Below are 12,507 nucleotides of genomic sequence, written 5' to 3'. Positions count from 1 at the left end.
GGGCATTTAGAATCATTCAGATATATTTGCAGCTTTTAGAAGCAGTGAGATTTTTGGAATAAGGATGATTTCTTGTACTTCTCTCTATATTGGTGGAGAAGTTGAGAATGTTTTACAGGACTGTAGAAAGCAGGTGGACACCAGGGAGGTGAGTCTGAGATGAGTGTAGTATTATAAAAAGAGTATAAGCATGATTTTAATGCAGGGTCCAAAAGAGAATGTGAAGGGCATTTAGGGGAAGGTGGTGGGAGAGTAACAGGATGAGACTAGTGTTGGATTGAATCCCTGAAGGAATACCAGGGGCTGACCATCTATAACGACATGCAAAATGAGCAGCCTTTTGTCGTTGGATGCCTGTGGTCCAGGATGTAGTGTTTTGCCTACAGTTCTGGGGCAAACTACCAATGTAAATACCAGAACAAGGACTTCAGTGCATGCTTATCCAAGGTCACTCCTCAAGCTTACTAACAGGTTTCTGCCAGTGATCCAGTCACTGTTCTCCTGTGGCATCTGCCAGTGGAGCAGAACGAAAGAAGAAAGGTCATTTACATAATTTTTATTTTTTAATCTGTTTTAAATGTCATTAGTAGATTGTCTAATTATTTTTTTATTATTCATTTTTTAATTTATTTTTAAAGTGTATTTGAATGTGGTGAAAATGTTGAAGCCAGTTCTGTGATACCTTGAAGTAAGTTTAGAACTGAGATGGCTGTTGGACCATAGAATTCTTGAAGAATGTGGAAATGCAGAGGTCAACGTAGGTATTTTACCAAGGGGTAGATGTGGTTTTCTGTCATCCAACAGAGCCTGTATTGGTAATGCTGACGTGCGATTTGTTGTTTTGCGGCTGCAGTATCTGGCAAAGACAAAATTACAAAAATAAATAGTGAAAAAAATAATTAGTGTTCATGGACTGTTCAGAGATCTGATGGTGGAGGGGAAGAAGCTGTTTCTGAATTGTTGTGTGGGTCCTCGGGCTCCTGTACCACCTCCCCGGTGGTAGTAATGAGAAGAGGGCATGTCCCGGGTGGTGAGGGTCCTTAATGATGGATGCTGCAAGCTCTTGCAATCCTGTGCGTTGGAGCCTCTATACCAGGCTGTGCTGTAACCGGTCAGAATGCTCTCCACTGTTCATATATAGAAATTTGTAAGTTTTTGGTGACATACCAAATGTCCTCAGACTCCTCACGAAATAGAGCTGTTGGCTTGCCGCCTTCGTGATTGCATCAATGTGTAAACAGCAGGTTTGTTTCTGACTTTGCTAGTAAGGATATTTCCAGAACATGTTCTTTAACACACCATGTTGCCTAAATAGACTTGTGACTGTTGCATATTTCTAAAGGGAGTAAAATATTTGAACTGTTAGATTGTTAGAACTTCTAAAATGCCCTGCAATTCCTCAAAGTTTTGACATTGGATGCTGGAAGTTCATTGACTTCAGCAAGCAGATACAGCTTTTGCATTCTAGGAGCCTCATGGTCAGTTCTATTTTTAGGTAACAAATGGTCTGGTGAAATGATACCCATGGAACAGTTTGGTCCAGGTAAATATGGCTTTGAATTCCTCTTGCTCTTGACCTCAAGAATTCCTCTTGCTTGCATTCCTCATGCCCATGCTTAAAGCAGTGAGAAATGATCTTGCAGCACTTAATCCATAAGGCAGCATGCATTTTATTTATCTCAACAGCTAATAATTTGGTTTGGCTCCAGATAAATAAGCTAACAAAAATGCTTTAATTTGAGACTGAGTGCTCAGTAAGGGGTTGAAATCCCCTAATTAGAGTTTAGATTTTTTTAGGGTGTGGTCTGTTTTCAGATTGCATTGCAGTACTTGAAGTAGCAACAGAAACATTTCAAAGCAATTCAACTGCAGCCTCTGGCTGTGGAAATCTGGTACTGCAATGAGCTGCAATACAAAGTACTGTGGGTACTGGAAATCTTGGAAGAAAAAAATAATGCTGGAAATGCTTAGAAATAAAACAACATTAGTAGAGAGAGGCACAGTTAACGTTTCAGGTGGATGACCATCGATCAGAACTGGGAAATTTTCCTGCAGCATTTTCTAATTAAACTATACTTTTTATCTAACTTGAATAATAACTTTTTTATTGCAAAATATTTTGACATGTCATTTTAATTTTGGAGTAAACACTTTGTAATGTGTTGAATTCCCCTGATTTTATTGACCTCTAAACTTCTATAATGCACATTGTACTTGTCTAGGAATTTTTCTACAATGAGCACTTTTGATGCCCTTAGTATATTGTGTCCACAGATGACTCCACATCCTTCCACTGCATTCTTTCCCTGCCTCTTTCCTATACTTGGCTTAATTGATTCCATCCAAAATCTGCTTGGGGGAGCAGGGCCAGTGGTGCCTTGGTATCTCACCTTTTTGATGTGCATTGGGCGCTAAGCGAACTGGATGCGAATTTGTCTGGTTTCCTTGTCTTATCTGAAAATGCAATGTACTTAATGATATAAACACAATACTGATGACAAATCAATGCATATAGTGCAAAAGGTCATTGACTTTCTATTTGAATTATATATTTGTCACCACAGATACGTATTCTACTTTGGATCGAAGGGAGAAAGAACGCAAATATAAGACTACAGATATTTCTGGGGATGCTTTTGAGCGGCAGCCATTGCGGGTAGGCTACGTTACAGTCGGTTGTACTTCAGATGCAATGAGCTTAAAATGCTGTCACATATAGGAGGCAGATCTTGTTGATAATGGAACCCATTTTCAGTAGCACTGTTGGAACAAACATTTGCATTTAGATATTACCTTTGTAGCATGTTTTGATGGCAATGGTTATTGTTTATGACATCTGTTCATAAATGCTGATGCAGTTAGCAGTTCTGAAGGGAATAATGATTTCTGTGCTCAGTGTCTTAGTTGGTGGTAACCTCTGTGCTTTATCTGCTTTCTTGCTCTCTTATAAACCTCTTATCCTGCAGTTACTCTTTCTGTGTTTGATTTGTTAGCTATTTGCATGAATGTTTAATGTTTCCTCATTCAGAAGGATGCTTAAGTGTGTCCGTAAATTTTGCATGAAATGTGTCCTCATTGCTCCAGAAATGTCAAGACCACACAAAAATGTATTTTTAAAGTAGCTTTTAGTTTCACAGAGTTTTGTAAACGTTTGAGAGTAGTGGTGACTTTGCATCACCAGATTAGCTGTTTGATCTCTCCTAATTGCATCAGACCTCTGCATAACCATCTCAGATTTGCAAGCGAGCATATCACATTCAGGTTTGGGAACTGGATAAAATGTTTTGTTCAGCAAAATATTACTTTCCAAAAGTGAAGGCATTATTAGTAAGCTAAATATATATATTTTTTAAAAAGTAGTGTAATCTTATAGATCAGCATGATTCTGTGGCTAGAATGATCATTACACACTTCATGAGAGGTATTGGGAAAGAACTGTTCTTGAGATACTGCTGAATAATATGCAGTCCAACCTAATGTAATTGTTATCAACTGCAGATTTTATACTTTTTGTTGGACTTATTGCAAGATGATTTTTACACTCAGTAAATGATGTTGCTGGCTCAATCATAATCAGTCACTACCTTTTGGGTGGAATGGTTTTTGACGCATTTTTATACTGAAAATGATCATCTTGAATCCATGGTTATTTCAAATTTTGTTAACCCAAATTTTTATTATTTTTACCAAGGGTGTTTGGAAAAATGTATCCATAAAGTAAACATGAAGGGAAAGGAGAATAAATATTCCAGAATGGAATGCTTTTTAATTTAACATAATTAAATTAAATATTTTGTGGTAGCGCAGAGATGTTTATTATTTTCAATCAAGGCTGCCATGGATTTGAAACTTCACTTTAATATTTTAATTCAGTTGTCAAGTGAAGTTGTAGTTTCCATTCTATCTCCTTTGTGTATTGAAAATATTAAGAAATCTGCAGTTAGTGTTGAATGTCAACACCGATATCTGGCTAAATTCTGATGCAAATTCCACATTTAGAAATTTTTATGTGGTCTTGATCTCTGAACTGTTGAGTATACTTTATTGCTTTCATTTTAAACTAACTTGCCTTTATCTATACCTGTTTTAAGGCCAGCTGTCTTGCAATTAACCCTTTCCCTGTTGCCACAGAATGATACAAATAAGAGAAACATTGACAGGATTAATAGGGCCTCAATGAATCTTGTGGATGCTCATGACACTAAACCTCAGCCCGTTGACTCCTGGGTCTAAGTGCATGCATGGTAGGTGTCTTTGGGTTGCAATCACCTGATTTGATTCATAGTCTAGTCACGTGCTAGCCTCTAATTACATTGGAGTAAAACTGTAAATCATATAAATTGTTTTAAAGTCACAGTGACAAATTTGTGCTGTTGTTTCCTAGTACTTCCACTTCATTTGGAATTAGAAGGACATTATTGCAAATAGATCTTTCAAGAATCTTGCTATTTTATACAAAAACATCTATTTTAATATTCTGTTTCTATTCACATCAGAAAAGACTTGAGATGCCTCAAATTTTTGCAAACAAGCTATTTTCCTCTCCTACAAGCTAACTTGGTTATATATCAAATATATCTAGAATGCAAGTTAAATCTATGCTGTTCAATCACAGAAATAAAGGCCTTAATTTAAGCAGTATTCCATTTAACTTCCACCAGGAGCAAGCAATGATTCCATGGTAGGGATGTGGAGCAGGGTGTTTGTGTATGTAGCCCAAAATTATTCCCCCAGCCGCCACTTATAATTATAAGTGATATATTTATTTCATGGCTGTTGGATACCCCCAGAGTGTAAGGGATTCTCACACTGGAGTGAAGTGAGTTAATAATTCCTTGCATCAGGTATGTCAAGGTGCTTGGGCATGATAGATCGCCTTATTACAAGATGCAAGTCTGAATTAGAACAGCCACATTGTTCTTAAAAAGTAAATTTTTTGAAGCTGTTTTAAACCTTGCACTGCAGACCTATTTATTATTTTAAAGAAACTAATCAGGGCTATACTTCACCCATTTCAAATGGTAACTTCACATTGCAAATTACGCAGGATTTTCTGGAGTTTTGTGACACTTTGACTGGATCTTTCAGCACTTGCAAATAACCGCAGATACTTTCTGTCCTATTGTGCCAGTGCCTACACATGCTGTTGTTAAACCTTCCATTTCCAGGCAAATCACAGCAGACTTCAGAAATGTCCTGTTTTTTAAACTCCTTTTTTCCTTAAGATGACCCCCTACATTCAGGGCTTTAAGGAATTAACAAATTACTCTTCTGAAAGTTCTTAAGCAAAAATAATTCCCTGCTTCACAAGTGTGACTTACTTCATGCTTTTGGAAGGTTATTTTTCTGTGGATTTTATTTGCATCATAATTCCAGTCCTAGATCTGTGTGTGTTGTATCACGGGTACATGTATTTCTGATCACAGCGTGGCTCTGGCATGTCACACTGCACCAGTTCTTTACATTGGCTGCCTGTAGTACCATGGTGTTCACAGGGAGTGACCACTCACTAACAATATTACCCTTTTATTGGCAGTGTCCATTGCATAACAATTGAAAGGAGTCCAATAATTTCCGTGCTGTCCAAGACTGCCTCTTTGCTTTGTTGGATGTGGTTAACAGCAAGTCTGCCAATTGCCTATCACTCAGGCAACCTGTAAATGTACCATCAGTAACATGGGCGACTTCCATTGATTGCTTGCAGTGATGATAGTTCTCATCCTGATGCCTTGGTGTTTTGCCCAGGCTGGTTTAGCTGCTCTTGGGACTTGAACTAGGGCAGCAACAACCATCCGTACTTTTCATCCTTGAACATATTCTGTCAACCAAAGGAATGGATCCTGAGTGAGTATAAAGCTCCTCCACGTCTTGGATCATATTTGAACACCTGAGTTGGATGAAGTACTGGGGGTTGCCAGCCTGCGTGTATGTACGTGTGCACACAACTTCGGTCTGCTCTGTCCACTGCCATCCAGATGTTCCCAGTTACAACCATTCCAATTTCACAGCAGTTGCTTCTTGGTTTCCTCCAATTGCAATTGCCAGCTGTATGCTCATTCTGTTGGTAGCCAGGGGTATGGACAGTCAAGTCACCTAACCTCTGATGCTTTGCAGACACTGGGCATAGTCTCGCTTATTGGAAGTTGTAATTGTTCAGTGTGATTTCTATTAGATTAGCTCAATGAAAACTTTACAGGAACTTGACTGCTGCAAAATTCTTAAATCTTGGGAATTCACTTCAGTACCTGTAATGTGGACAAAGTTGGCAGTCAAAATGGTTTTTCAAGCAAAATCAGACAACTAACCAGTTAAACAAGTTTTGATATTAGTGTCTTGGTTTAAAGATTTGCAAGTGACACCACATGGGTTTATAGTTATTGTCAATGAAATCCATTAGTCTATGTCACATCGTAGTGATAGAAAACAGGTTAAGAGCTGATCTCACCTATTCTTAACACGGTTCACATCTAATGTCCCTTTGCCACTTGCCAGTCAAAATTCACTTCTTCATTACCTTGCCTCCACACTGCTAGTATGGATTCTAGTTCAGATGCTATACTTAGTTTTGCCATTACCCTGAGCTTTAAATTTGCCTCAACTTTTAAACCCAAGAATCAAGACATTTTCAGATTGTGCAGCCTGTCTCCTGGAGAGCTACTAAAGCAGAGACCTTATTCATTTTCTTAATTCTTCACTTGGCTTTTTTTCCAACTTAAGATGTATTTTTTTTCCATCCTTCAAAAGACCTCAAGGTTCTTGATGGTTGATGCAAATTTGGGCGTATTGTTTTAGCATGTTGTGGGGATAATGCTACCCAAGGATTCCGTTACCCATGGATTCCGTCTATACTTCTCACTGTCTCGGTAAAGCAGCCAGCATAATCAAAGACCCCACCCAACCTGGACATTCTCTCTTCTCCCCCATCCCATCGGGCAGAAGATGCAAAAGCCTGAAAGCACGTACCACCAGGCTCAAGGACAGCTTCTATCCCGCTCTTGAACGGTTCTCCAGTACAATAAGATAGACTCTTGGCCTCACAATCTACCTTGTTATGACCTTGCACCTTATTGTCTACCTGCACTGCACTTTCTTGGTAGCTGTGACACTTTACTCTGCATTCTGTATTGTTTTACTGTGTACTACCTCAATGAATTGATCTGCATGAACAGAATGCAAGACAAGTTTTTCACTGTACCTCGGTACGTGTGACAATAATATTCCAATTCTGCTTCTCCAATTTCCCAAGTGATCTCCAACATTGGCACGTCTGAGTGAGACAAGGTGGTCAGTTTCAACTGCCTCTTCGATTTGTAAACATTTGTTCTATTGTAAAAATGTTTTTTTTCGATCCTTATAACCAATGTTTGTACGCAAGGTCACTGAAACACAATCTGCTGAATAGCCAGTAAAACTGTTCTTGATAGTTCAGGGCAGCAAAATCGCCACTCTTTCAGCAGCACTCCACAAAAGGTTAAGGCCCTGCAGCAGCTCATCTGAACCCCAGCACCTCTGACGGTGTAGCATTCCATTAGTATTTAGTGAAGAATCAGCCGAGATTGTTGCCAAATTTAAAATACTTGGATCTGAACACTTAAATCATTTTCTAATTAGTTTAATGTTGATAGATTTTTATTTTTATGTGATGTTGTCTACAATTTGAATCATTATTGCTGTTCAACTATTAGCTTTGTCACTTGTCTCTTTCCTAGATTTGTAAATGCCACTGATTATCAAGATAAATTGAATTTAAAATATGCATTTACTTCTAAATTACCATTGCAGTCAGCATGAAATGAGTTTTAAAAATCTTTAATTTTATCATGTATTGTTCAATTAAGGAAATGTTATTTTTGCCAGACTATCCCAGCAGTAGGTTCTGAATTACAAAACTAGAGTAAGGATTGCTCCTTCCTGTAAGTTTAAGGCATAGCAAAAAGATAAAATTTTCCTTTTAGAAATTACTTTAATGAATTTCACTTCAGTCTTCTTTTGACCTTCATGTCCAATCGTCGTTGTCTCTCCTCACTAGTCATTCTGACTCATCCCAGAAAAATTTTGTTGTATCCTTCACTGTGCACTTAACTTTTGACTTGTAGAAATTCATAGTTCCTCTATTTTTTGTCTTGCATACTTTCGTTAATAAACCTAAAATCTTTGATCATTTAAGCTTTGTCTACTTGCAGTTGTAGAATTGTGTTTTGTATTGTTGTTTCTATCCATTCAATGTTTCCATTGTTCAAGCACTGTTTTTCTGTCCAAGATCCAAGTCTGCATGCTCATTCAGCTCACATTTCTGTCCTTCTAACCCTTCTAGTGGTTTGCTTTATCCTATTGCTACATCTCTTGTTAGTCTATATTTTTATAGACAAGCTACCAATCAAAGTCATTTGATCAAATACCTTTTCAACGTCCACCTTCCAGTGCATTCCCTTTATCAAACGCATCTTCCAAGACATCCATTAAACTGGACGGACGTGGTGTCCATTTAACAAAGCCTTGCTGGTTGCACTTGGATGTGCAGTGTATTGTTAAAATGGTAGATAATTTGATCATGCATTATTGATTGTAAGAGTTTGCCCACAGATGAAGCTAGAATTAAACTGGTCTCTCCACTTAGTTTATCCCTTTCTTCAGGACTCTTGGATTGTGTTGCACTACTGAAACAGCTTAATTCCAAGCCAGAGTCCATGGTACTGCTGATGTTAGTTAACTGTTTTGCCAAAAAGAAAATTGATCCTGTACCAACTTGCTACACAGTCTTTATTAGCTTAGACACAAAATATCTCAATTCTGGCCTGTTCTAATTCAGATAAGCAGCGCTCGCAGTTTGGCCTGTGCCAGGAAGTGTAATGGGTATAAAGGAATAGGTGCTTAAATTGCTGAAAATTTGAACAAAAATGTCAGCAAGCTGATCAGTAAATTTATGTAAATGACAAAGTAGGGATGATGTGGGATTATCCAGTTTTGTTTCAATAATCTTAAAATTCACCTAATAAACCAGGATGCCCTCTTAATGTTACAGACTGGGAACTGACCTTGAACAGGAAAACTGCTTACCAAAAGATAGCAAGGATTTATTTCAGAGAAGAGGATTTTTTTCCTGTTTAAGAAAATAACTTCTGGCAAAAAAAAATTACGATGTATAGCAGGTGGCATTGAATCCAGTAATGTGTCCAGTGACAAACAGGAGAAGACATAACTTGAAGATGCTGATCTAGTTCCACATTGTGTGACTTGTTTATCTTTTCCCAAATTTATTTATTCCAGGCATGAAGTGCAGCAGTCATGAACATTATACAGAGGATCTCATTATTCACCATTGCCGTTAGATTTGGAGGACTTCATTTCATTGAAGCTATCAACTAAATTGACAGAGGAGCAGACAAGTCCCAATTGTTCCAATTTTAAAATGTTACATTTTTCCAGGGGTGTCAGAGGGGGTGGGGTGGGGTGGGGGGGGGGGGGGGGGGGGGGGGGGAAATCGCAAGTTGCAAACCAGTCTCCAAATGCGGCAACCCTGGGCCAAAAATGAGCTTTAGATTGGTTGGCTCCATTGATCTTCTGGAGGGTAGTGTGAAAGGTGAAGAGAATGTGATGTGGTGAAGAGACAGGAAGCCAAGAGGGTGTTTCTTTTTTAAAAAAAAACACAAAACACAACTTTTCTATGCTTTTCAGAACTGGATTCAGAATAGCTTTTCCACGATTGAAACCATTTACCATAATTTTGCTAGAACTTGGATTTTGGATTGTGAAAATCAAGTTTCAATTTGTGTTTGTTTTTATGGTGGCATTTTATTCTGAGTGAAGTTGAGGACGAGGCACAGCTGCTGGGAGGAAGGGAGAAAATAAGTCAAAGGAAGAAGTTTGATATGTGAGACAGGAAGGCTTTGAAGTTAATCACCCAAGTTACCTAACTTTACTTACACCACTAGATTTATTGAATTAGTGTATATATACAGTTATAACTGAGATGTTACATGTTCCATTAAGAAAGTACAAAATATTTCAATTGACGGGCAGAATTGTGCCAATTCTTTGAATGTGGAAGGGAATTTTAATACCTGGGTGGCATTTAAACGTTTTCCCCATTTTGTAAATGTACCCTGTTCTGCTTTGGATTTTTACTGCTTGTGGAATTACAATTTAAACCCTGAATATTATTGGGATGCTCTGATTTATGATCCACTTCATCTTTTGTAAATTCTAAACCAGCATGACACTGATGACTTTTGGTGCTGGATCAGACCAGTGTAACAAAGCAGCAGAAAGGCTTTTCCCCTCTTCCCCTGCCCCAGCAACATACCCACTAAATATATCCAAGAATTAAAGGTGCTGTTTCAGTGCAATTAAATTTGTGTATGTACTTTGAACTGTAATGCGTCTTTTTACTCCAAAAAAATATTGTGAAGTTCCAGTTGACTTTTACTAATTGCAGTCGAGTTTTAAACTGTGAACTTTCAACCCAAGTCACTGGAAAGCACACAGGTTAAATGCCAACTATTTCAAGAAGAGTTGAAGTTTACTTTGCATTCATAATAACTGGCATGTACAGTATGTATCCATCATGTCTAACAATGCTGATTGGCTTGACTTTTGCAATGCCATTTTGAAGCAGAACTGTGATGATTTTTTTTCTTTTGGGGAAGGGGAGATAATTTTGAAGTTTCTTTCAGATAATCTACCTAATGGTTGAACTGGGATACGTCAGTTGCCAAAACGGTGTCATTGGATGGTATAGACACAACATTTGCTGTTAATTCTCTTTTGTTACCAAAGGGTTGGAAAATGGAGAAGGTCTCTAAGAACATTTATAAGAGCTGTTTGTGACCTTTAATTATATTTCTTTTGTGTAGTATGTGCTGCAGTTGACTGCTTTGAAGAATCAGTAAGCAAGGTCTGCCATTCTGGTTGTAGATATTACTGTTTGGATTTCTGGAAACTTCTGGTTATTAGTGGCAAATGTGTTTGTACTATCATGTGCCTTAAACTTTTCATGGTAGAAAAAGATAATGTGTTTTTATAAATATATATATAATATATTACTCTTAGCATAACTGTAGTTTATACTGGTGGATATTGCATTGCATTACACTGTAATATAAATTACACTTAACAATGACTTATGCTTTCTTAGAACTATGCTACAGAGACCGAATGTATTATGTTTAATTCCACTAATACCCTGCAGCAAATAGAAAGCTTGTTAAACCAGGTTTGTAGAATTATCAACTTGGTGTGTTTTCAATAAACAATGCCTGGAAATGATTACTGCTTCAAATCGTTCATTAGGGTTGTGTGGCTCATTTCTATGGATTACTATCCAATGCTCAGCTAAGCTCTTCAAGTTTTAGTTGCTGAGCCAGACCTCAGAATTTGATATTGTGCTGCCTTACAGTTCTGATCATGTTGAAGGAACTTTAGTGATGGTGCCCATTTTGTCATGTTTATTTAATGTATTAGCTGTGTATGCACCTTCCTGGTTATTGGGATCCGGCCATGGCTACAGAAGCCTGGATATACACGAGTTCCTAAACCAAACTGAGTGGTTTTATTCGGTCCAACTAATATGGATGACATCAGCTTATGACCGAAGGCTACAACTTACTGAGTTGAGGAAGACTGAGTGATAAAGCTGCAGAATTGGCTGACTACTTCGAAGCACGGGGCCTTAATCCCAGAGTCAGCAAGACACCTTATAGCACTGTTCACCTCCATCATATCAATGTCGGGGAAACTGAACATAATGAATGTGCTGAGGCTAAAGCGTGGTGTATGTCAATTTACCCTGGCATCAACTTTGAGCGATACGGTACACAAATCACCTGAGTGAGTTAGCAGCAAAGATCAAGTCATGAACAATCTCAGCAAATTGGCAGTCGTCTTGTAGGGACTAATGTGAGCAACCCTTGGTATCTCACATCCATAATAGACTATCATTTGTTGATACAAACTCATTTGGCACACACCAAATTTACAGATGTCCTTAATTCAACAATACACATCATTGTCATCAACTCAGCTTCCATGTTTCCTATTTCTGAGCCACATTGCTTTTCCCTTGCCTTAGGTTAACTGTTGCAACAAGCAAGCTGCTCATTAAGATGCGTCCAACCCAAACCCGCTCCTGTTCAACAAGCGTTTCATCCCACCAGAACCATCTTGCAACATGATCATTACACCCTTAATGGCTGAGGTGTGGGACTTTCCCTGGATATCCAACATTAACCCTTTCATTCCCTGGGACTTTTGCAAATAGAAATGTCAGTATTTCTTAAGATTATTTATTTGGTTTGTGTTATCTTAAACTTCACATTCAACACAACATGTTATTAACTTAAGTTTCCAAGTTGGCATTGAAATCCCAGTAGTCAAATTATTTGACTGAAACTTGCGTCTATTCCATCTATTCGTTGTCTGATGTCGGGGCTTGATGGAAGTGATTAGTCTTGTCCTCCTCCCAGCTGCAGTTCCTGTCCTGCTGACTCAGAGTGTTCCAGTTTCCTTGTC

At 38.2% G+C, this 12,507-nt stretch overlaps 1 protein-coding gene across 9 annotated transcripts in view; it reads left to right on the top strand.

The window, feature by feature from the left end:
• Positions 1-11,265, top strand: part of arvcfb (ARVCF delta catenin family member b) — a 257,916-nt gene extending 246,651 nt beyond the window's left edge. For 6 of the 9 annotated variants that reach the window (XM_052031924.1, XM_052031918.1, XM_052031926.1 and 3 more), the window contains 4 exons: positions 1,496-1,543; positions 2,565-2,656; positions 4,132-4,244; positions 9,268-11,265. In XM_052031924.1, coding sequence (XP_051887884.1) covers positions 1,496-1,543; positions 2,565-2,656; positions 4,132-4,233 — 242 coding nt within the window. In that variant the 3' untranslated portion in view covers positions 4,234-4,244; positions 9,268-11,265. The remainder of the gene's footprint in view (positions 1-1,495; positions 1,544-2,564; positions 2,657-4,131; positions 4,245-9,267) is intronic. The other 3 variants (XM_052031919.1, XM_052031920.1, XM_052031921.1) reach the window with 3 other exon arrangements.
• The last annotated feature ends 1,242 nt before the right edge of the window (positions 11,266-12,507 follow it).

This window comes from Pristis pectinata, chromosome 17 (assembly GCF_009764475.1).
Source record: "Pristis pectinata isolate sPriPec2 chromosome 17, sPriPec2.1.pri, whole genome shotgun sequence".
Taxonomy (NCBI): domain Eukaryota; kingdom Metazoa; phylum Chordata; class Chondrichthyes; order Rhinopristiformes; family Pristidae; genus Pristis; species Pristis pectinata.
The sequence above is the reverse complement of the archived record's forward strand: the minus strand, read 5'-3'. Positions and strand labels throughout refer to the sequence as shown.